Consider the following 23,990-nt stretch of genomic DNA (forward strand, 5'->3'; position numbering starts at 1 on the left):
TGCAATCATGGAAGAGCAAGCTCCTGACTCAACCATCACCCTTTAACTTCTACACGGTTTTACAATATTCCTTTATAATTACCTAATCTCCTGCGTATAGCAAGTTACCCAATCCCCATGCATATTACAATTATGCAGTTTACCCAGGAGTGTTGCTGAACGCCATTCTATCGTCACAACATTCACATGGATGTAACCCAGGAGCAGGAATCACTGACTTTATCTTAGTGTAAACAAGGGACATGGAGAATAAGTGGAGCTCTGACAAAGATCAACCAACCTACAGCAGTCTGGCAGTCAAACATACAGTGCACAGGTCACCTAGAGTCAGTCAGGGTAGTCTGGCAGCAGGACAGGTGGTGGGAGGCATGTCTGGGTTGTGTGAGATCCCAACATTAACTCACACCTACAAAATGAACTGTGGAGTTACCTGGTTTTATTTTGGAACTCTGATGGGACCAGGTTTGCTCACAACCTTCCCCAGCAACCCCCCCCCCCCTCCACCCCAGTATCAGCAAGTTGAGACTTGTTGTTGTGTAATCAATGTGCATCGAGCAGTGTACAAGCACTCCGAGTCCTGGAATACTGGTATTTACCAAGCAGGAACATTTCGACATAAAGACAGAGCGATAGGAAGACAAATGCTTGGTCAAGTGTTGAGGAGGAGAGACAGACTGACAGGGGAGTTCAGCTGGAACTGGAGAGAAATGGCAATGAACTCAGAAGGTGGAGGAGGGTTGGCGACAGGCAGCGTTCAGATCTGGAGAGCTGGTAAACAAGATTTGAGGATTCCCCGTGACTTCATGGGGTTGTCGATTTCTGTGACTCTGCATCAGCACTGAATGAAGAACAACGAAGATTCGCAGAGCCGGTTCCAGGGATGGTGGATTTAGCTTGTGAGTGGAGAGTTAACAGCCAGAGACTGAGAAGAATGAGAGGAGATCTCATTGAAAGATACAACATTCTTAGAGGGTTTGGTGGTGGGGGTGCATGAAGATATTGACGTCAAGGGGCATAGGCTCAGAATAGATGTTCGACTGAGATGAGGAGAAATTTCTTCATCCAGAGGTTAACGATTTTGTCCATAGACCCAGTCTTTGCATTCATCCATAACAGAGATTGAGAGATTTCTGATGCAAAGGTCATCAGGGTATATGGGAATCGTGCTGGGAAATGGTGCAGCGGGATCGAAGGGCTGAATATTACAATCCCACTTCATTCTTCCCATTTACATTCCCATCATCGTGGCACACCACGCCAACCAGGCTAGGATCGCTCTGATTGAAAAGGCGAAATGCCAGACAAGAAACAAGTCTCCAGAGCAAACCTCAACAGAGAGGAACTTTAGCCACAAATCCACTGACTCGTCCCTGGGGAAAGAGGGATTACAATGGTGAGCTGGGACATCAACTACGTCCTTTGTCACGAAAGGAGACAAATCTGCTGCAGAATGCACAGAGGGGCTCCCTGGTGACTGGCACTGGAGAGGTTAACGCCGGCATCCTCCTCAACTGGGGTTGAAGAACTGCTACCCGAATCACAGTGTGGATTCTGACCATTCAGATGCACAGTGGACATGATCTTCTCTGTGCGACAATTCCAAGAGAGAAGCAGGGAGCTGCATCAACTGCCTTTTTTAACCTCACAGTTGAGCGGGGCCATGGGGAATCCTCAGAAATTCATCGGCAATCCACATCTGTTGCATGATGGCAGGCATGCCGTGATTTCAACCAAAAGATTCACCAGTCCCAGTGTGCGCTGGGGACTGAAATCTCTGGAGTTGAGAACAATGAGAGGAGATCTCATTGAAAGATACAATATTCTCAAATGTAGACGCAAAAAGCTGGAGTAACTCAGCAGGACAAGCAGTATCTCTGGAGAGAAGGAATGGGTGACGTTTCGGGTAGAGACCCTTCTTCAGAATAGATGTTCTCTATTGAAGAAGGGTCTCAAACTGAAATGTCACCCATTCCTTCTCTCCAGAGATGCTGCCTACTCCAGCTTTTTGTGTCTATCTTCGGTTTAAACCAGCATCTGCAGTTCCTTCTTACAGCACTCTTAAAGGGTTCGGTTGAGACAAGCTTCTCAATCTCTCTTGCTTCAGTATTACTCTGTACATCCAGCAGGTTGCCCACTGTAGTAGAACTAACCCTCAGGACAGATTGGAAACTGTTCAACCTCGAGAAAAAAGTGTCTCCAACCTCAGTCACTGTGCTGCAGTATATAGATGACTTTATGTACATACACACTTGGGCTGAGAGCTCCAAGTCCTGCTTTGACGTGCTCACTGAAGTGTACAATTAAATGGTGCTTGCACTCAATGTCATGAAACAAAGGTAGTCCAGTCCACCAGACCACCATCTACACCAAGCGATAAACCAGATCTTGGAACCAGGGGACCACTCACAGTGAAGGCAGCATCTTCCAGTTCAACATTAACACCCCTGGTCATCTGAGGAAGCGTACATTCAAGTATCAGGACTTCAAATCCAGCACCAATCTCCCCGGCTTCCGAGAAGTGTGTGATCACCTCTTGCCTGGCAGCACTGGAGAACTACCACCAACGTCGACTCCACTCATTTCCCTGGATACATGGGTGGGCATGCAATGTCAGCATCCTCTCTCAGGCCAATGTCCTCAGCATTGAGGCTCCTATTATATTCAGTCAGCTCTAATCACTTGCTTTGTATAGCTTGGAACAGATGTCTGAAGCAGGCCCTCTATTCTGGACTCGGTCACAGCTAGAGAGCAGTGGGAGGGAGGAGACACTTGAAGGATGGTCTTGGACCCTATCCTACCAAAGGTAACATGGTGATAGGCTGGTAGGCATCAAGAAGCCGAAGACTCTTCACTGGTAGTATGGTGAAGCTCAACAATGATGTTGAGCACACCCAAACACTCCACTCCCATGGTATCAAGCCTCTTGCCCTACCTGAGAAGACTCTGAAAGTCCCACAATTGCCTTGACCATCCACAAGCCAGAGCAGGAATTGATTCGGGACTCTTCCTCCAAAGCAGGAGGAAACCAGAAGTCACTCTGGATAGGATGTGGAACCGAAAGGTGGTGCTGAGGATGTGGGAATGAGGGAAGGAGGGAGAGAGAATGACAATGTGGGTCAAGAGGCTCAGATGGCAGGTGACCTAAGCAAAGGTGACGGGATGGCCAGGAGAGAGTTCAGATGATCAATTTGCAGTGGTAAGTCAACAAACATGTTCAAATGTACAAGAACAACATCGTTTAAACAACATTAAAAGTGAAGCACATTTTGTTCACTCAACTATATTTAGAACAGTCCCATTTACACCCTATCTATTAACCCTTCAGACACTGTACTTCTTCCAGCCCCTCATTAATAACCCTTAATCACTTCCACACGCCACAACTCATTGGCTTTGGCCAACCTTGAGGAAATACTTTGTATATATTTCTCAGAACAAACTATTTGTTGAATTTCCTCTTCTTTTCCCAGGGCAGCTACCACCATCTCTCAAAGACCTCCCTATCCCTCCTGTTCTCACAACAAAGCCACTCCACTCTTGCTGCTCTCCATTATTTTTACTCATTCTGTTCCCTTCTAAACCCCCCAGTCACCTCACCAATTGCAACTCAGTCACTTCCATTATATTCTCTCCACACACCCATCCAATCATACAAAGCCCCTCCCCATTCTCATCCAATTGAACACAATCTCTTTATTCCAATCATGGGAGAGTCCCTCTCCCCTCTCATCCGTTGTGCACAGCCTCTCCACTCTAAACCCAGCCATAGGTACTTCCTGAGGCCCACACAATTGCAGTTGTTTTCTAACCCAACCCATCCCATCTCCCACAAACCCCACCAACTAACCAACCCAGCTGCCACTATATTCCGCCTGGCTTTGACAATCCCAACGGCTGAGATCCCCCCTCCAACATTTCCCAACCCATTGCTTCAATGAACCAGATCAAAGGCCTCTCCCACTTGTCTTTCAGTACTATCTAATCAAATCATTCCTAATTCCGATTGCCCACTTGCAATCATAACATGCAGACAAAGAGTGGGGAAAAAGAGAGTGATAACGCACATATATGCAGAGAAACAAACAGACATAGCCAATGAAGTAAATAGAGAACTCAGGAAATACACAGCTGGTCAGGCAGCATGTGTGAGAGAGAAACGCTCAATGTTTTGGATCAATTACTTTTCATCAGAACTAGGAAAGCAGAAATTTAGTCTCCACCCTTTGGCAGAGCTTCTTATAGTTTCCACTTCTCAACCACTTGCAACTTGAAACACATTTGATTTCTAACTTATCGTAGTTCAGATGAAAACTTCAGCTGAATTACTCTCTCCACATGTTGTCACTGACTGCTGAGTGTTTCCATCATTTTTTGCTTTTTTTCCCAGTTTTCCAGCGTTTCGTAGGACCAACTGACCAGTGAATATGTTGGTCCAAGTCAGAATTTCCCATACACATTGATGACTTGACCACTATCTGTCCAATGTCAGGAGCATGACCAGGATCCTCCTGATTCCTTATTATACACACTAGGGTTGCCAACCCTGCAACATTGTCTTGCAACTTCCAAAAATTAAACACCGATATTCCTAGAGAGTGCTGGGAGCTGACTGAGGGTGATTTTTAAATATTGGACTTGAAGAAGATTGGTTTGCTTGTGATGGCAGTTGTTGGTGATAGGTGGTCTCATGATGAAATCGTCAACAAAGTGTCCACATCAATTGCCAAATCCAGTCCCTGGGCAGATAGAAAGCCTAACGCCAGGACTTACATTAATGTCTTGTTGTGCTAGGCTGATGTGATCTATGGCTGGTCTGCTTTAACTGAAGTACCTGCTTCTACCAGTTAATTTAAAAAATAGCTATGTTCATGCTAAATGTTGCTCAGCATCCCAATGTTACTGTTTTCAATCTTTGAATTCTATTGTACGTAAGTGCCCTTCTGATCACTGACTTTCACCCTCTCCCTCGTACCCTCCACAAAAAATAAACATTCACTGCAAATAAATTTCTGTGTAATAATTGCAATTACATAGTACGGACTGAAATCTAAAATCTTAACACTTCAGAGCATGTGCCGGGAGTCAATCTTTAAGCTACAATAAACGGGCTAAGGGGCACATAAGTATCAACAGAACTTAATTAATCATCTCCACAGGGGCTGTATCACCCTCAGCAGTTTAAATCAACTGTTTAATTCCATAATTCCAATTTATGTTTGTGTCGACAATCTGAATGGGTCAGGGTTACAACAAAAGCTGTGTAGTCAGGGAGTATATTTAGGGAGACACATGGGACGGCAGATGGTGGAAAACACAAACTGGCAGAGGAACTTCCTTAAGAATCGTGACCCCGAAACATTGACTGTGCATGGTCCTTTACAGATGCTGCCTGACCCACTGACCTTGTCCAGTGTATATAGGACATGAGTGAATACTGAGGACTCTGTTCCAGCTTCCTTACAGGAGGTGCACAGTAGTTACAGGAAGAAGCAATCAGAGACTGTGTATTATTACATCTGTGTATAATTTATTACATCTCCCATTGAAAAATAAATTCAGTCTCAGACATGATGGCCGTGAAACTGGTGGATTTTTGTAAATACACAACAGACTGTGTATTATGTTTATTTCAAGAACCTTCAGGTGTGTGTCTCTGGATCAGATGTCTGTTTGTTGGGGATTCTTCACAAGGTGCATGCTTGTCATGGAGTCAGTGCAAGGTGCCTGTTTGTTGATGAATACGTGGAAGCGGTATGATACATAGAAAACAGGTGCAGGAGGAGGCCATTCGGCCCTTCGAGCCAGCACCGCCATTCATTGTGATCATGGCTGATCGTCCCCTATCAATAACCCGTGCCTACTTTCTCCCCATATCCCTTGACTCCACTAGCCCCATAGAGCTCTATCTAACTCTCTCTTAAATCCATCCAGTGATTTGGCCTCCACTGCCCTCTGTGGCAGGGAATTCCATAAATTCACAACTCTCTGGGTGAAAAGGTTTTTTCTCACCTCAGTCTTAAATGACCTCCCCTTTATTCTAAGACTGTGGCCCCTGGTTCTGGGCTTGCCCAACATTGGGAACATTTTTCCTGCATCTAGCTTGCCCAGTCCTTTTATAATTTTATATGTTTCTATAAGATCCCCCCTCATCCTTCTAAACTCCAGTGAATACAAGCCTAGTCTTTTCAATCTTTCCTCATATGACAGTCCTGCCATCCCAGGGATCAATCTCGTGAACCTACACTGCACTGATGTGACACAATGCCTGATGTGAGGTCATTGGGGGTGTGTATTTATTGGGATGCCAAGAGGTTCATTTTGGAGTGAAGATGTAGGTTGTATCTCGTCCTTGACAATAAAATATTGGTCTTCTCTGATCCACACCTGAAGCGCCCCAATTTTATTGGGATACGGCATTGTACTGATTAATTTACTGCACAAGCAATGAGTTCTGGACCAGTGACCCTGACAGGCAGGTTTAAATCTTACTCTGGCAGCTGTGGAATTTCATTACAAGCAATTTATTACATCTCCCATTGAAAAATAAATTCAGTCTCAGACATGATGGCCGTGAAACTGGTGGATTGTTATAAAAACATGCCTGCCTGCTTTACTGATGTCTTTCAGGAAGGAAAGCTGCTGTCCATGATTCCAGACCCACGACTGTGACTACCTGTTAATTGCCTCCTCAGTGAAAGGGCCATTTGGGATGGTAGCTGCCGGCATTGCCAGCGAGGGCCACATACCGTGATCACATCAGACAGAAGTTTACCCTCGCACCATCATTCTCTGCGATAGGTCTGAGAAGGAGAGTTTGATCTAACTTACCGCTTTTGGCTTGAACGGAGGCTGAATTTCCATGCGTTGCAACTTTTCCCAATCAATCCATCGGAAAAATGCGTGTTCCTTGACGTCTCGCTCCCCCTCAGGACTGCAGCCCAGGCGCTTAGCTGGATGCTTTGTTAAAAGCTGTGATCAAAAAGGACATAGTAAACATGGAGATGACAATCTCAATTACGTCAGCTGACTTCTCACCTTAAAAGCAACAATCTCACTAACATCGTTTTTAATGGCAGGGTTCACCCCACTCTGTTCTACCCAAAGCCCAATCCAACCATTGATCACACTTTGCCTGAAGGGATGTCTCCTCACACCAGTTATAAACTGTGCTCTCTGAAGGAGGTTCTTGTCATTCCTTGTTCCTTTCTCCTGGTTATGGGCGGTATGGTGGCGCAGTGGTCGAGTTGCTGCCTTACAATGCCAGAGACCCAGGTTCGATTCCGGCTACCGGTGCTTGTCATTACGGGGTTTGTTCTCCCCGTGACCGCGTGGAATTTCTCAGAGAACTTTGGTTTCCTCCCACACCCCAAAGATGAACAGGTTTGTAGGTTAATTGGCTTGGTATAAATGTAAGAAATTATCCCTAGTGTAGGATAGTGTTAATCTGCTGGGATCGCTGGTCGTTGCAGACTCGGTGGGCCGACGGGCCTGTTCCCACGCTGTATCTCTAAATTAAACCCAACTAAACATGGGTTCATATCTGCTCTTAGTGCCAGTATGTGGCACCACTGTGAAGATCAGAGGGATTCCCAGTATCCTGGGATTCCCTGTCTCCAGGCTGATAATCGCTCCATGTATCCAATACTGCATGCAGTATAGTGCTCCATTCCAACTGCTCCTGTGTCTCTGACATTTTAACAGTAGCTGCTGGGCTGCCCTGAGGTAGTGGAAGGCAACTGTAAAATGCTAAGTCAAACTGCTTTTCTCAACAAGCTCCAGGTTACCAGCTCTGTTTCAGTCATTATTCTTAAAAATGACCCAATTAGAACACTGGACGATTGATCAGAACTGAAGCTGACAGTCTCATGTTCCATGGCCAGGCCTGCACCACCCACCCTGTAACCTATTGTGCTGCTGTTGCAGTGATCTTCACACTGTCCTGCATAGGTTTTGAATCTTCGGTCATAGATAAAAGCAATTCACTTCAGCTATTTCTACCTTTTGCTTGCAATATCCATCCAAATGCCAATATTAAATCAGCTGACATTCTGGTCTTATCAAGTACTTTAAACAGAATCTATTGACTCATCCATGACAACCGGTCCAACATATCCCAGCACATCCAAGCCAGTAAACACTGGGTTTGAAATAGTCAATGGCCAGAGGAGTTCTCTGTCCTCCTGTCAATTCTCTTCACCAAAGCCACCCCATCTATTCTCTCTGTAACCCAGAGCAAAAAGCAAGCTGCTGGTGGAATTCAGTGGGCCAGGCAGCATCTGTGAAGGGAAATGGACAGTCCAGAGGAAGGGCACCAACCTGAAACACTGTTTATCCATTCCCTTCCACAGATGCTTCCTGATTCACAGTTACTCCAGCAGTTTGTTTTTATTGCTCCAGATTCCATCTTCTGCAATCTCTTGTGTCCCCTCCTGTAATCCACTCTGGTACTAGCCTTTAATAATGTCCCATGCAGCTTATGTTAAGTTTTGGCTTTGAGCTGCTGGAGGCCGACAAAGTGCACTGGCTATACCTCCACCTTAAACTGAGTTAGTAGAACTGTCCCAATATACTGATTCCCCCATGAGTAAAACCTCTGCGTTAATGACTTGATGTGAGTTTCAGTTGGATAAGCTGAAAGGAGGAGCAGAAGAGTGGAACTGCATAATAACTAGATCACGGATATTTCTGAAGATGGCCCTGGATCCTATTGTGCACAGGCTGGCACAGGGTGACGCAGTGGTAGAGTTGCTGTCTTATAGCGCCAGAGACCTGGGTTTGATCCTGACTATGGGTGCTGTCTGTACAGAGTTTGTACGATGGCCCCGTGATCTGAGTGGGTTTTCTCCGGGAGCTCCGGTTTCCTCCCACACTCCAAAGACGTACAGGTTTGTAGGCTAACTGGCTTTGTAAAAATTGTAAATTGTCCCTTGTGGGTGTAGGATAGTGTTAGTGCTCGGGGATCGCTGATTGGCACGGACACAGTGGGCCGAAGAGCCTGTTTCTGCACTCTATTGTTAAACTAAACCAAACAGGACTTTTAAAGAGACCAGACAATTAACGAGGCCCTACAAGTAATGAGCTGACATCCTTGAGTGACTGCTCCCTGTAGGTGTATAAAAGGAAGGCGGATAAAATTGGAATGGTTGTGTTGGGAGAGACTTTGTGGAGGGTAAGTTTGAGGTTTTGGCTCAAGGGGCTTAAGTGCTGTGCCATTGTATACTTCTCCTGCAGGATATGGGAAGTCAGGGCAACTTCCAATGTCCCTGATAGGCAACATTGTGGGTCGGGATCGTTCTTCAGAGTGATTATGGTGAGGGAGGGGGGGGGGGGGGGAGAGAAAACTGTAGGTGTGGGCAGGACCAAGCCTGGCAAGTTGAATACAGGTGAGGAGAGGGGGAGGCAAAGTAGTAACCACTGCCCAGTCCATCATCGGCTCTGACCTTCCTTCCATCGAGGGAATTTATCGCAGTCGCTGCCTCAAAAAGGCTGGCAGTATCATCAAAGACCCACAACATCCTGGCCACACACTCATCTCCCTGCTACCTTCAGGTAGAAGGTACAGGAGCCTGAAGACTGCAACAACCAGGTTCAGGAATAGCTACTTCCCCACAGCCGTCAGGCTATTAAACCTGGCTCGGACAAAACTTTGATTATTAATAACCAATTATCTGTTATTTGCACTTTATCATTTTATTTGTTCATGTGTGTATATATTTATATTCTAGTATATGGACACATTGATCTGTTTTGCAGTAAATGCCTACTATGTACTGTGTGCTGAAGCAAAGCAAGAATTTCATTGTCCTATCCTGGACACATGACAATAAACTCACTTGAACTTGAACTTGATAGGTAGATGGTTGGACAAAGGCCAGAGACAAAGAGAGAAAAAGTGTGAGATAAGGATAGAAGGGGTGTGAATTGTGAAGCCAGAGGAATAAATATAGGAGGAAGGGGACAAGGGGAGGGGGAATGAGAAACAATATTCGCACCTCTTATATCATTTTTTTGTAGTCCAACATCTGCAGTTCCTTGTCTCCAGAATTATTCCACTCACAGCTTAGAACAGAAATGCAGCTCAAACAACCTGCTCTCTCATTCCCACAGACGTTTTAATATATTTATTGGCTGGCAGAAACCGTTAAGGATGTAAAGGTGATGGTTAAGGACTAATCCTGGAAGTGAGTGTACCTTCATAAAAAATTGAATGAATCAGCAATCTACGCTGCACACATGGGCATTCCTGATTTTTTTTAAAAACACACAATTTAACCAAGAGCTTTGATGAGTGACCCTTCAAGAAAATACCCACGACTTTCCTCAAGAGATACATAATTTACCTACGAATTCTGTTGCTCTCCAAACTCTGCAGAATCAGAAAAAGGGTTCACGCACCAGTGCGTTTCATTTCCAATTGCTTCCCGTCCCACAATTATCTTAATAAAATTCATACTCACTTGTACTTAATTGTTTTAATTTTGCTTGATATCAGTTAATTAAAGTGTAGAATATAACATTTCAAATGTTTTGGGGATGTCAAATATAGATTTTTCACATCTCCCTCACTGATTTCCATTAACCTTTGTATCCTGAACCTTGTGTGAACATGACTGCACATTTCATTCAGTGAAGCTGCTGCCTTTGCAGTTTTTCTTTAATTTGATGGTGGCGGATCTCATTGGCCTGCAAGAACTCAATGAACGAACAGATAACAGATGCTGCAATTATCATCTATTCATTGACAGCTTCTTCTTTCTGGTGTGATTGACGGCATGGGAAATAAGGCTGGACAGATAAGATACAGTGTTATTCTAATTTACTTCAGCTTTGAAGAGATAGCCTCGAAGCTTGGAATTAATTCAGCCTGGAGGAACAGGAAGCAATTCTGATGTATGGACCGATGAGTGGAAGGACATTGAATACAAATGTTATGAGGTTCTGTGGCAGTGCCAGATGCTCCCTCCAATCTTTTATCTATACCCTCCGTGCATGCACTATATTACATCCTATTTGATTAAACATCCGGCATCTATTTCAGATGCGGCACTGAGCAGGATATTATTTGCTGTAACATCTTCCATACAATCTCTATCGCTGCAAATGACGGTCCATAGTTCCTATGAGCTGAACATTTTTCCATTGCCATTGCCTTGCTTTTTCAGGAGCAGGTCGAAGCAGTGGACTCGCCCTGAGCAGATCATTGACGCAAGTTTATCCTTGAGAATTTGAAGACATTTTCAGTCTCTTCCTCATTTCAAATTTCCTACATTTACACATTGCTGAGGTACCATCCTAGCCTTTCCCTCCCATTGAATGTAACAGAATGAGGTCAGTCCGAACTTACCCCTTTACAAATGGATACTGCTTCTTTGGACATAGATTTGGGGTAAGTTACATTGTGCTCCATGATGGATTGGAAAAGCTCATCTTCATCTTCGCCATCAAAAGGAGGCTGAAAAACCATTAAAAAAGCATGAATTAGACCAACTGTCTATTAAAAGAGAAATTTGAGAAATTAGGCCCAGCTGTAAAAGGATGCATGCATAGACCTGGGTTGCACACATACAGACATGGATGCATCTACTCAGTGGACAAGTGCACCAGAGATGTGTACAGTTCACACAGATACAAACACACATATAAAGCCAAACACGCACTCAAAGTAGTAGAAGTACACATCACTACTAGATTCTAGTTAACTAGTACTGCAGTCAGTTCCTGGCAACTGATGCCATAATATTATTTTCTTCCAACTGCAAACACTTGCACCAGGTTCTATGAAGTATTTACCTGTCCTGCCAACATTTCATACAGTAGCACTCCATAAGCCCACCAGTCCACAGACTTTCCATATGGCTGATAAGCAATAATCTGAAATGACAGAAATGATATTGTTAGTTTTAACATCAACTAGACTTAGTCACACGGGAGGCTGGTCCCCCAACGCAACCCATTCCCCAATGCAATATTCCATTGTGGTGTGGAGGGGAGGGGGTGGTGTGGGAGGCAGGGGTGGTGTGGGGGGGAGAGGGTTGTGAGGGGGTGGGATGGTGTGGAGGGGCGGGGCGGGGTGGTATGGGGGGTCTGGTGGTGTGGGGGGGTGGTATGGTGTGGAGGGGGCGGGGTGGTATGGGAGGTCTGGCTCTGTGCTATCTATACTATTACTAAAACTCTCATCTTGCAACCTATGGTCAGCATGGATCGTATTGTTGCTGAAGGTTGACTCAATGACCCCACTCCAGTTTGCCCAGTATGGGCCGGCGCGGGAAAGGCACGGCAGAAGCACCAAAGATATTAGGAGAGACAAAAATCTTTTACAAATCAATGGAAATCTACCTGGCTACAGCTGAAGCCTGATTAAAGCTTCATTTGTTCAATGCGATAAGCTCCCAGTATACAGAACAGACCTCTGGCATAATGCGCCAATCTTCTTGCACTGTCAACAGAATCACCAGCCTGTGCTTACACTGCACGAGGACATCCTGTATCAGAGGCAGCGGCAGCAGCTCATAGCTAGCACAGTATCCACACTGCAGGTCACTGCAAACACACACTGTGATTTGGGTGAGATGTGTGCGGCTGTCAGCCTAAGATTCTGAAACATTTACACAAAAAAAAAGACAGCCCAATCCATCTGTCCAGGGCTACAGATCCTCTGGTTGGTTTTTGTTTGGGGAGCATGTTCCTGTTGGAACTATACTTTGACCTTCTATGCTGTAAGCTTCCTATCAACAACTAAATCCAGATATGTTTATTTCAGATGCATAGCTCAAAACTCAACTCATAGCACTTCCTAATTCTGAGATGGAAATTATATCAATGATTCATGCATTAAAAAAAACAAAGTCCTGGAGTAACTCAGTGGGTCAGGCAGCATCTCTGGAGGACATGTATAGGTGAAGTTTCAGGTCGGGGTCCTTCTTGTAGTAGGGAGGGGGAGAAAGCAGGAAAAGAGGTGTGGATGGAACAAAGCCTGGCCTGTGAGAGGCAGGTACAGTTGGGGAGGGGCTTGATTGGCAGATGGGTGGACAAAGGCTAGAGGTTAAAAGGAGACAAAAGGGTGTAAGATAAGGAGAGGAATGAAATATAGAGTCGCAGGAAGGGATAGAGGCAGACTGGGAAGGGAGACAGGGTTGTGTGAAAAATGGGTGCACTCCTCACTGGGGAACAGGGAATAGAGGGAGATGAAGAGGGAAGAGAGGGGGGCGGTTGTGTTACTAAATGTCGTGAATTCAATGTTCATATAATTGGGCTACCCAACAACAGCATCTCATATTCTGCTTGGATAGTTTACAACCCAACAGTATCAACATTGGATTCTCCGACTTTAGGTAACATCAAAATTGCTCGCCTCATACCCATCTCTCTCCTGTGTCCCACCTGGTAGTGCACCCATTTCTCCCACTATCCCACCCCCCTTCCCCCACCCCCTGCCACCTATATCACTTCCCCCAGTGTCATATTTCACTCCTCCTCTCTCCTTGTCTTACACCTTTTAGTCTTTTTTATTTTTATTTTTTTAATTTAACCTTTATTTAACCAGGAGAAGCCTCATTGAGATTAAAAATCTCTTTTACAAGAGAGTCCTGGCCAAGACAGGCAGCAGCACAGTTCCACAGTTACAGACAATAATTTAAAAACAACAGAGAACATATAAATAGAGTCACAGTCAGAACATCATCAAACAAAGCATGTACAGACAGAAGTGCCCGCTTCAACATCATTAAGAAGGGATTTAAATATGTTTATAGAAACCAGCTCCTTAAGTTTCAGTTCATTCTGCAGCTGGTTCCATGCGAAGGGAGCAGCATAACTAAATGCCCTTTTCCCCAGTTCAGTACGGACTTTAGGTACAGTTAGTAAGAACAAGTCCTCAGAGCGGAGCTGATAAGTTCCTGTGCTTTTTCGAATTACATACTTCTGCAGGTATGAAGGAAGAACACATCTCAACTTTGTCCACCTATCTGCCAATGAAATCCCTCTTCACCTGTTTCCACCCATCACTTGGCAGGCTTTGTCCCACCCCCACCTCTATTCCAGTTCCCCCTCCCCCTGTACTACAATCATTCTGAAGAAGGGTACGAATCTGAAACATCACCTATCCAAGTCCTCCAGAGATACTGCCTGACTACATGAGTTACTCCAGCACTGTGTTTTGTTTTTCAGCATCTACAGTTCCTTGCAAAAAGTTGTATTGCCCTTAGTTTTAAAATGGTGAATCATGACGGGAGATGGGGTGGGCGAGGATGTTGGACGGAGGTTGTCCCTGGTGCTACATCCATTGCGGTCCATGGAGCAAGGAGTGTGCTGCTCACCAGATGCTCGCAGCAGTCTGCCCATCAATGCAACGAGAGACACTGCCCAGTAATGAACTCTCCACTCCCCCTACACTCCACTGAAATCCCACAAAAAGTCACCTGAAAATCTAAAACTAAGTATGATTAATGTTTCTGGGTCAGGAAAGTGAGAATGTGGAGTTAAGGTGCATGAGTGAAGAGCAGAACAGACTTCCAGAGCTGAAGACCTTTTGCCTGTTCCTATGTGAGCATATCCTCTTGCTTACTGTACTGCAAAATCCAATACCTCCTAGAAGCCAGTGCCATACTGCTGACATTACTCCTTACCTCTGGAGCGATGTAGTCAGGAGTACCGCAGAAGGTCTTGGTTGTCACCCCGTCCCACATGTTCTCCTTGCACATGCCAAAATCAGCTATCTTTATATGCCCTTCTGAATCCAGCATCACATTGTCCAACTTCAGATCTCTGTGGATGGTTAAAGTACCAAGAGTTACATACAGCCTCCGCCAGCACCGTACTTACGTTACTGAGGATGTGCAAGGCAGCCAGCCACTGCCTGACTCGGTCCAAACCTCCGGGCAGGAATAACGGTTGAGGTTCTTGACAGATTCATGATGGGCAACTGGTGGGGATTGTTGTTGTTGGCTCGGGTACACAAGCTGGAGGGGAACTCTGGAGGCATCCACAGAGGGCCTTGACTCTATTAAAGAGCAAGGAGGAATCTTGACGATGACCAGAGAGAGAGGAAGATGAAGGAGAGCATCATTCTCGTACTTGTTCTGAGACTGCAGGAACAAGCAGATGGTGAGGAGCTGCCTGATGGGAAAAGGAGGATCCGATTCCTGGTGGTGGGTGTGGGAGGAAAGTCAAGTCCACCCCTCAAAAATATATATTTTTGACCCACCTGACGGGACATGGGACCTGCTCAGACCCAATGAATGAGGAGCACTAGTGGACAACTGTGGGCTTCCTGAAGCCACCAAAGAGGATTCGCTGGAAACAGAGACCCAGAGCTGCGGTAGAGGTGGTACAGAAGATCAGCAGAGACTAGCTGGGGGAGGGAAAGGTTTTTTACCCGGCGCCCACCCAGAAGCCTGGCTGGAGGAGGATGGTGAGCTGTGGAGAAGGGGGAAAGGATTGGTTAGGCAAGGCAGAGGTGGTGTACTGAAGCAAGCACTCCCAGTGGTTGCAATGCTCAGGGAGAGGATGAAATGAAGGACAGGGAAACATAATGTAAACACTTAACAAAAAGTTAAAACTGTAGAGGAGAAAATGAAATAAGGAACCAGCCAGATTTCACAGTCAGTAAAAGAGTAATCTTGGCAGAAAGCATCTACATTTGGAGAGGATCAGATGGGGGGAGTGGTTGGAGATCTCCAAATGTAATCCCTACTTTTTCTTGATGGTGGTGGTGTCTAGCAGCCCCTGGCCCAGTGGCACAGGGCGGCACAGTGGCGCAGCGGTAGAGCTGCTGCCTCACAGCACTAGAGACCTGGGTTCGATCCTGACTATGGGTGCTGTTTGTGTGGAGTGACCTTGTGGGTTTTCACTGGGTGCTCTGGTTTCCTCCCGCATTCCAAAGACATGCATGTTTGTAGGCCAATTGTCCTCTGTAAAATGACCCTGGTGTGAAGGGAGTGGATGAGAAAGTGGGATAACATAGAACTAGTGTATAGATGATCGATGGTACACAAAATTGCTGGGGAAACTCAGCGGGTGCAGCAGCATCTATGGAGCGAAGGAAATAGGCGACGTTTCGGGCCGAAACCCTTCTTCAGACTCGATGATCGATGGTCGGTGTGGACCCAGTGGGCACAAAGGGTCTGTTTTCACGCTGTATCTCTAAATTCTAAAGTAAACTCACGTTAGCCCAAAGGACCTGTTCCCATGTTGTGTACCTGTTTAACTGTAACAAGCTCAAGTGAAGTCGAGTCGAGTAATGTTCATTGTCACATTGCTCACCTTGTATGGTGAGAAACAGGTACAATAAACATTTTGCTTGCAGTGGCATCACAGGAATATAGGCTCAGACAACACACAAATGTAAATTCTACATAGATTACACATGAGTTTGGCAAGACAGCGAAAAGTAAAAGAATGTCATTAAAATTACGTTAGTGCAAAACATTATCAGAAAACAAGTCTGTGTTAATGCAAGAGATGGCCATAGTGTTCTCATGTCAAGGCAGGATTAGGGTTGTGCAGGTTTGTTCAAGAACCTGCGGGAAATGTAGCCGTTCCTAAACCTGGTAATGTGGGACTTCAGGCTTCTGTACTTCCTGCTTAACAGTAGCAGCAAGAAGGGGGGCATGGGCTGAAAGATGGGTTTCCTTGAGGATAGATGACACTTTCCTGAGGCAGTGCCTCCTGTAGTTGCTTTCAATTGTATGGAAGGCAGTGCCAGTGCCAGTGCCAGCCAGGGCTCCTTCAGATGATCAACACAGACTGGTTTACAGCACAGGTTACCTGGCTCCTGTGCTTGTTATTGTGCACAGGAGCTGAAGAAACATCAGGTTGTCAACTGTAGAGATAGAGAGATGAGCAAGGCAGGTGGGAACCCTCTCAGTGCCTGTCTCATTTTGTGATGATCACTTGGTTGGAGAGATTGAACACTGCTATGTGTCACCAGGCTTCCAGGCTCTCTCTATAAGATGAAGAGGGTAGACATTACAGAGGAGAGAAAGAAGAGGGTCCTTTGTTAAATATTGAAAGGGATGGGGAGGAGCTGTTGTTTTGTCTGTTTTGACTGAGTGAATGTTGGATGGTATCAGAATGACTAACCACCCCGGGTGTTATCTGCGATAGGATTACATCTTCAGTACCCCACAACTCTGCTCGTGAGCACAGCCCCGACTTGCCAGATTGGGCGCAAGGTGCTGCAACACTCACCTGTAAACGATGCCATGATTGTGGAGGAAGAAGAGACCAACGGCAATCTCAGCTGCATAGAACCTAAAAATAACAGAGGAATGTGAATTAACAGCCAGTGGGACAGGCACCCCCAAGACCCACACTCACATGGATCACTATGTCCCACTGATGCCTGAGTAAATCAGTGGGTTGCTGTTGGCACAGCCATCCCTGCTCCCCATGGGCCCAACAGTAGCGGGCCTCCTCAATGCAATGTTAAACAACAATTCAGATCCGGAAACACCCCTGGTTCACCTGCCCTAGATCCTCTGGGCAAACACCTATGCTTTGGGGGAAATTGAAATTTGTGGACACTTTCACTGTTCCGGAAATGTATTTTTAAGTTCTATCTGGCATCAGCCGTGGTTCAGTGGGATCCACTTCTGAGTTAAAAAGTCCTGGGATCAAACACTTGAGAATATGAGACAGGAACTCACTCAAGTTGATTGGAGTAGGTTGTTTGAAGGAAAAGGAATGTCAGGAAATTGGGATGTTTTTAAAAGTGTGCTGACAAGAGTTCAGGACATGAACGTCCCTGTTGGAGTGAAGGGCAAGGCAGGCAAACGTAAGGAAGCTTGGGTGACAAAGGAAATTGAGGCTTTGGTCAAGAGAAAGAAGGGACAGGTGTAGGCAGCTGGGATCGTGTAACCCTGGAGGAGTTTCTGGAATTAAGGAGCAAGCAAAAAAAGCAATTCAAAAGGGCAAAAAGGGGACAGGAGATAGCACTGGCTAGTAGCATTAAGGATAATCCCAAAAGATTTTATACATAGATACATAGACAATAGGTGCAGGAGTAGGCCATTTGGCCCCTCGAACCAACACCGCCATTCAATGTAATCATGGCTGATCATCCACAATCTGTACCCCGTTCCTGCCTTTTCCCCATACCCCTTGGTTCCGCCAGCCTTATGAGCTCTATCTAACTCTCTTTTGAATGCATCCAGTGAATCGGCCATAACATTAGCTACCCTCCAAACCACAGGAACTGATCCAGAATCTATAGAACATTGGAAAATAGACAATAGACAATAGGTGCAGGAGTAGGCCATTCGGCCCTTCGAGCCAGCACCGCCATTCAATGTGATCATGGCTGATCATCCCCAATCAGTACCCCGTTCCTGCCTTCTCCCCATATCCCCTGACTCCGCTATTTTTAAGAGTCCTATCGGTTTAGAGGGATATGGACCAAACACAGGCAGGTGGGACGAGAGTAGATGGGGCGTGTGGTTGGTGTAGGCAAGTTGGATTGTGTGATTCTTTGACTCTATGACACTTTAGCCAATTCTACCCTTGCGCCATCCAAATTGATTCTACACCCTGATCTTTGAAACAAGACTTTTCTTTAACAAGCCAAAGATCTCAGCCTCAATTAACAATGTTTCCCCAACTTTCCATTCTGCCGAGCCTTCTGAAAAGACAAGTGTCCTGGAATATTCATATCCCAATACTAATCATTTTATAACCATGCCAATACCAGTGGCTACTGGATATCCCATTTCTAATTGTACCCCCAATTCACCTCCCATAGAAAATCAAAAAAGTTGCAGATATTACAAATCTAGAACAAAAACAGAATATACTGATAACACTCAGCAAGTCAGGCGGTATCGGTGGTGGGTGAAACTATTTATGTTTGAGGTCTGGGATCCATCATCAGAATCTTTGTCCATCACAGGGTCCTGAGCCTGAAACATGAACTGCTTCTCCTTACTCTGATGTTAATTCACGGATCATATTGAAAAAACATTTTTGGCTCAGGCACAGAAACGTTTAGCTTTTTACCATTTTTCTATTTTCTATTTTCTATTTTCAGGTGTATGCTTGGTCTCTTCCTGTCAGCTTTGCTCTATTGTACCATCAACCATGTCCTTTCTGTCTAACTTTCTAAACTTCTACCTACCTGAATCTTCCCCCAAGCTATTTAGATTATGGTCCTGTTTACAGGAGAGAGACATTAGTTTCTTGATGTTCACATGAGAACGCTCTGTCTTCCCCCAAGATACATCTCTGCTTATGCATCACTGGGTCAACAGAATAGAGCTGGGTTTATATTGGTATCCAGGATGTCAGCTCAAACCACAACCTCCTGGGATTGTGAACTTGGGAGTCACAAGAGACTGTAGAAGATGTAATTTTGAGCAAAAACAAAGTGCTGGAGGAACACAAGCAGCATCTGTGGAGGGAATGGACAGGTGACGTTTTAAGTCAAGACCCTTCTTCAGACTGATGGAGTAGGGAGGATGAAGCTGGAAAAACAGATGAACTTGCCATGCGACTTGATTGGATTGAAAAGTGAAGAAATGTTGGGGCAGCAGTAGAAGAACGTTTTATACTTCCAATTGGATCCTCGACTTCCTCATTCACAGACCACAGTCTGTCCGTATTGGTGGAAATTTGTCATCCTCGATAACAATCATCACGGGAGCACCTCAACGCTGCGTGCTCAGCTGTACTCACTCTATACTCATGACTGCGTAGCCTGACATAGTGTGAACTCCATCATCAAGTTCGCCGACGACACCACTGTTGTGAGACGTATCACTGATGGGGGCGAGTCAGAATATAGAAATGAGATTGACCGATTGACCAAATGGTGCCAGCACAATAACCTGGCTCTCAATACCAGCAAAACCAAGGAACTGATTGTGGACTTTGGAAGGGGTAGGATGGGGTCCCACAGTCCTGTTTATATCAACAGGTCGCTTGGGAAAGGGTCAAGAACTTCAAATTCCAGGGCGTGCATATTTCCGAAGATCTCTCCTGGTCCCAGAACACTGCTGCAATCATAAAGAAAGCACATCAGCGCCTTTACTTTCTGAGAAGATTACGGAGAGTCGGTATGTCAAGGAGGACTCTCTCGAACTTCTACAGGTGCACAGTAGAGAGCATGCTGACCGGTTGCATCGTGGCTTGGTACGGCAACCTAAGCGTTCAGGAGCAGAAAAGGCTGCAAAAAGTCATCAACACTGCCCAGTCCATCTTCGGTTCTGACCTCCCTACCATCGAGGGGATCTATCGCAGTCGCTGCCTCAAAACGGCTGCCAGAATCATCAAGGACCCACACCATCCTGGCCACACACTCATCTCTCCGCTGCCATCAGGTAGAAGGTACAGGAGCCTGAAATCTGCAACATCCAGATTCAGGAACTGCTTCTTCCCCACAGTCATCAGACTATTAAACACAACTTCAAACAAACTATGAACTATAACAACCTATTGCACTTTATTTGTTTACTGATGTGTGTATATATATATTCTATGGTATATGGACACACTGATCTGATCTGTATTTATGACTACAATATCCTGTTGTGCTGCAGCAATGCAAGAATTTCATTGTCCTATCTGGGACACATGACAATAAACTCTCATGACTTGTTATCAAAGTAAAGGCAGCAATAACATCCGTGGTGAGACACAAACTTACACAGCATGGGGCTCCTTGAATCTGCCAACTTGCTGAATCTGGTACATGAGGTCACCTCCATTCACATACTCCATCACAAAGTACAATCGCTCCTGGCAGAGAAAGAGTGAGAGAGTGAGAGAAGGACTATCCTCATGGCAAGCAACATCGAACACGGCTTTACAGCACAACATGCCAATCTTCACAGATCATTGCCCCATTTTTAACCTGTTATGCATGAAAGAAAAATGAAATCGGAGAGAGCATTAACCCAGGTGAAAGAACCATCCCTTCTAACAATTACTGTGTTGGGGGTTCAGGCAAGACGGAGAACATCTGCATTGTGTAGACATTGTGAACTAGAGGGGCATGAATCAGTTGGGCCAAAGGACTTGTTTCCATGCTATATAGCTTTATGACTTTATAAGATGGCGGGTAGGCACTCTCTTTTCCTGACCTCGTCTGGCTACCTACAGTTCTAAGTTGACTGACCACTGGCCTGAAGGTAGAGGGTGTGCAGGGAAATATTCCATAATACCATCTCTCTGGAATATAATGCAATAGATAATGAATATAATGAATATAATATCTCCCAGATATAATGCAAGAAAGGGGGAGACACCTAGTTGGCCTAACGTCTGGAATGAGGGAATGCTGGACAGTCATGTTCAAACAAGTAGCGCCATAGAGCCGTACAACACAAGAAAGGCCTAGCAACTGCCCATGCCGACCAAGGCGCACACAGTTCAACAGTACGCCATGAGCCGACCGAAACGCTTAGCAACGCCAGCGACCAATGCGCGCTATCTACTACAATAGTCCCACTGCCCGAGTTTGCCCCATATCCCACTAAACATCTCCTATCCATGTACCTATCCAAATGTTTTTTAAATGTTGTTCAGTACCTGCCTCAATTACCTCCTCTGGCAGATCGTTCCATGGACCCACCACACCTCTCAGGTCCCCATTAAATGTTTTCCCTCTCTCACCCTACACATGTCCTCTGGTTCTTGATTCCCCTACTGTGCATTCACCCCTGTCTATTTACCGCATGATATGAAACGCTATAAGCACCTCATATTTTGTTTGGGTAGTTTACACCCCAGCGGTATGAACATTGACTTCTCCAATTTCAGGTAGTCCTTGCTTTCTCCCTCCTTCCCCTCCCCTTCCCAGCTCTCCGACAGCCTACTGTCTCCACTTCCTTTCCTTTTCCTCCCCCCCCCCCCACTAACATCAGTCTGAAGAAGGGTCTCGACCCAAAATGTCGCCTGTTCCTTTGCTGCCTTGCCTCACCCTCTGAGTTTCTCCAGCATTTTTGTCTACCTTCGATTTTTCCAGCATCTGCAGTTCTTTCTTAAACATAAGCTGAGTCAATGTGGCTTATAAAAAGGAAATTATGTACGGCAAATTGGCTGGGTTTCCCTGAAGATATCATGAGCAGGGAAGATAAAGGGGAACTAGTCGATGTGGATTTGGATTACCAGAAGACTAGGTTTTGGAAAGTGTGCAAGAATAATGCCTGGATTATAGGGTATTAGCTACAGGGAGAGTTTGGACATACTTGGATTGTTTTCTTTGGAATGCTAGAGGTTGAAGGAAGATCTAATATGAATTATCAGATGCATAAATCAGATAGACAGTCAGAATGGAAATATAACATACTAGAGGGCATAGCTTTAAGATGAGAGGGGCAAACTTTAAAAGAGATGTATAGGGCAGAGGATGGTAAGCACCTGGAACACACCGCTGTGAGTAGTAGTAGAGGCAGATATGATTGTGGCAATTAAGAAACTTTTAGATAGGCACGTGAACATGCGAGGAATGAAGGGAATATGGAATTTTGTGTGAGCAGATAGGAGTCAGTCTTATCATGGGACGAAGGGTCGGTTGCTGTACTGTACTGTTCCATATTCCCTAAAAAGATAACTACACAAGACAAGGCCAATTTATAGCATGTTCTTGGCAGATGAAAGGATTAACCAGCGGAGTTAATTTTTGCTGAAGATACAAAGATCGGATACATTGTGGGCTGCAAAGCGGTATAGATCAGTTAACCAGTGGAAAGTTGAAAATGCAAATATACAGTCATTCGGTTTAGTTTTGCTTAGAGTTAGACAACAGGCCCTTCGGCCCACCGAGTCCGCGTCAACCACCGATCCCCGCACATTAACTCTATCCTATACACTAGCGACAATTTCCAATTTTACCCGAAGCCAATTGCAACTGTGTAGGAAGAAGGGTCTCGACCCAAAACGTCACCCATCCCTTCTCTCCAGTGATGCTGCCTGTCCCGCTGAGTTACTCCAACATTTTGTATCTACTTTCCGGTATGTTTTTGGAGTGTGGGAGGAAACCGGGGCTCCTGGGAAAACCCATGCAGGTCATCTAACTCCTTTGGCAGCTCGCTCCATATACTCAACACCCTCTGTGTTACCGAAGAGCTCGCAAACAAAAGCTTTTCGCTGTACATATGACAATAATAAACTAATAATAAAGAAATACCAATATCACGATGTGGACATGTTGAACGAGTGGGTGAAAATCTGACACAGTTCAATGTGGGGAAGTGTGAGGTTTCCCAATTTGATCAGAGACATTTTATCAGGGGCGGCACAGTGGCGCAGCTGTAGAGTTGCTGCCTTACTGTGCCAGAGAACTGGGTTCGATCCTGACCACGTGTGCTATCTGCATGGAGTTTGTACATTCTCCCTAGCACTGTGAGGGTTTTCTCTGGGTTCTCCGGTTTCCACCTACATTTAAAAAATATGCAGGATTGTAGGTTAATTGGCTTCTGAAAAAATTGTCGCTATGTGTGTCGGATAGAACTAGTGTAGGCGAAGGGCCTGTTTCTACGCTGTAGCTCTCAACTAAACTAAACCTAATGGGTAGACAATTATATAAATGCAGAGGGATTGCGTATAAGTGAAGTACAGAAGGATGTAGATGTAACTGTGCACTAATTGCAAAAATGTTATTAGGCATGCACAGCATACGATCAAGAAGAAAAATAGTATATTGGTAGCAAAACATCTCAGCAAGTTAGAATCTTCTTCTTTTGAGTATGGCGTGCACAGCCTAAAGTTGTAGGTCAATTTGTTCTCTTTGATCTTTTTGGTTGTGCACTTCTGGTTGATTGCATTAATCGAAACAGGGTGAGCTAGTTAGAATGTATCTGTGGATCAAGAAGCTATCAATATTTTGGTCGGCAACCATTCGCCAGAGCAGATTTTGCTATATTACAAATTGAACATTAATGTGTTGCAGTATAAAAATGAGGAAGTGTTGTTTGTCAGCCCACCCCTGGATAACTGAGCACAGTTTTGGTCCCCTTACGTAGGATTAGATACATTGGCATTGGGGGAAGTCCAAAGGA

At 45.2% G+C, this 23,990-nt stretch overlaps 1 protein-coding gene and 1 long non-coding RNA gene across 4 annotated transcripts in view; one reads left to right on the forward strand and one right to left on the reverse strand.

Moving 5' to 3' along the window:
• The window catches only part of prkcb (protein kinase C beta), a 138,037-nt gene that overhangs the window by 11,461 nt on the left and 102,586 nt on the right, over window positions 1-23,990 (reverse strand). For both annotated transcript variants that reach the window (XM_033040739.1, XM_033040738.1), the window contains exons 11-16: window positions 20,636-20,727; window positions 17,188-17,250; window positions 14,625-14,763; window positions 11,791-11,871; window positions 11,345-11,452; window positions 6,829-6,969 (exon numbers count right to left, since the gene is read on the reverse strand). In XM_033040739.1, the coding sequence (XP_032896630.1) occupies window positions 6,829-6,969; window positions 11,345-11,452; window positions 11,791-11,871; window positions 14,625-14,763; window positions 17,188-17,250; window positions 20,636-20,727 (624 nt within the window). The remainder of the gene's footprint in view (window positions 1-6,828; window positions 6,970-11,344; window positions 11,453-11,790; window positions 11,872-14,624; window positions 14,764-17,187; window positions 17,251-20,635; window positions 20,728-23,990) is intronic.
• Window positions 3,021-12,908, forward strand: LOC116985766. Of its 2 annotated transcripts, XR_004415346.1 has the most exons (4): window positions 3,021-3,031; window positions 8,234-8,278; window positions 9,550-9,556; window positions 12,897-12,908. It is a non-coding gene; the product is annotated as an uncharacterized LOC116985766 (long non-coding RNA). The 2 variants fall into 2 exon arrangements; XR_004415345.1 differs by lacking the exon at window positions 3,021-3,031 and having other exon boundaries at window positions 8,156-8,278.

This window comes from Amblyraja radiata, chromosome 22 (genome assembly GCF_010909765.2).
Source record: "Amblyraja radiata isolate CabotCenter1 chromosome 22, sAmbRad1.1.pri, whole genome shotgun sequence".
Classification (NCBI taxonomy): Eukaryota; Metazoa; Chordata; class Chondrichthyes; order Rajiformes; family Rajidae; genus Amblyraja; species Amblyraja radiata.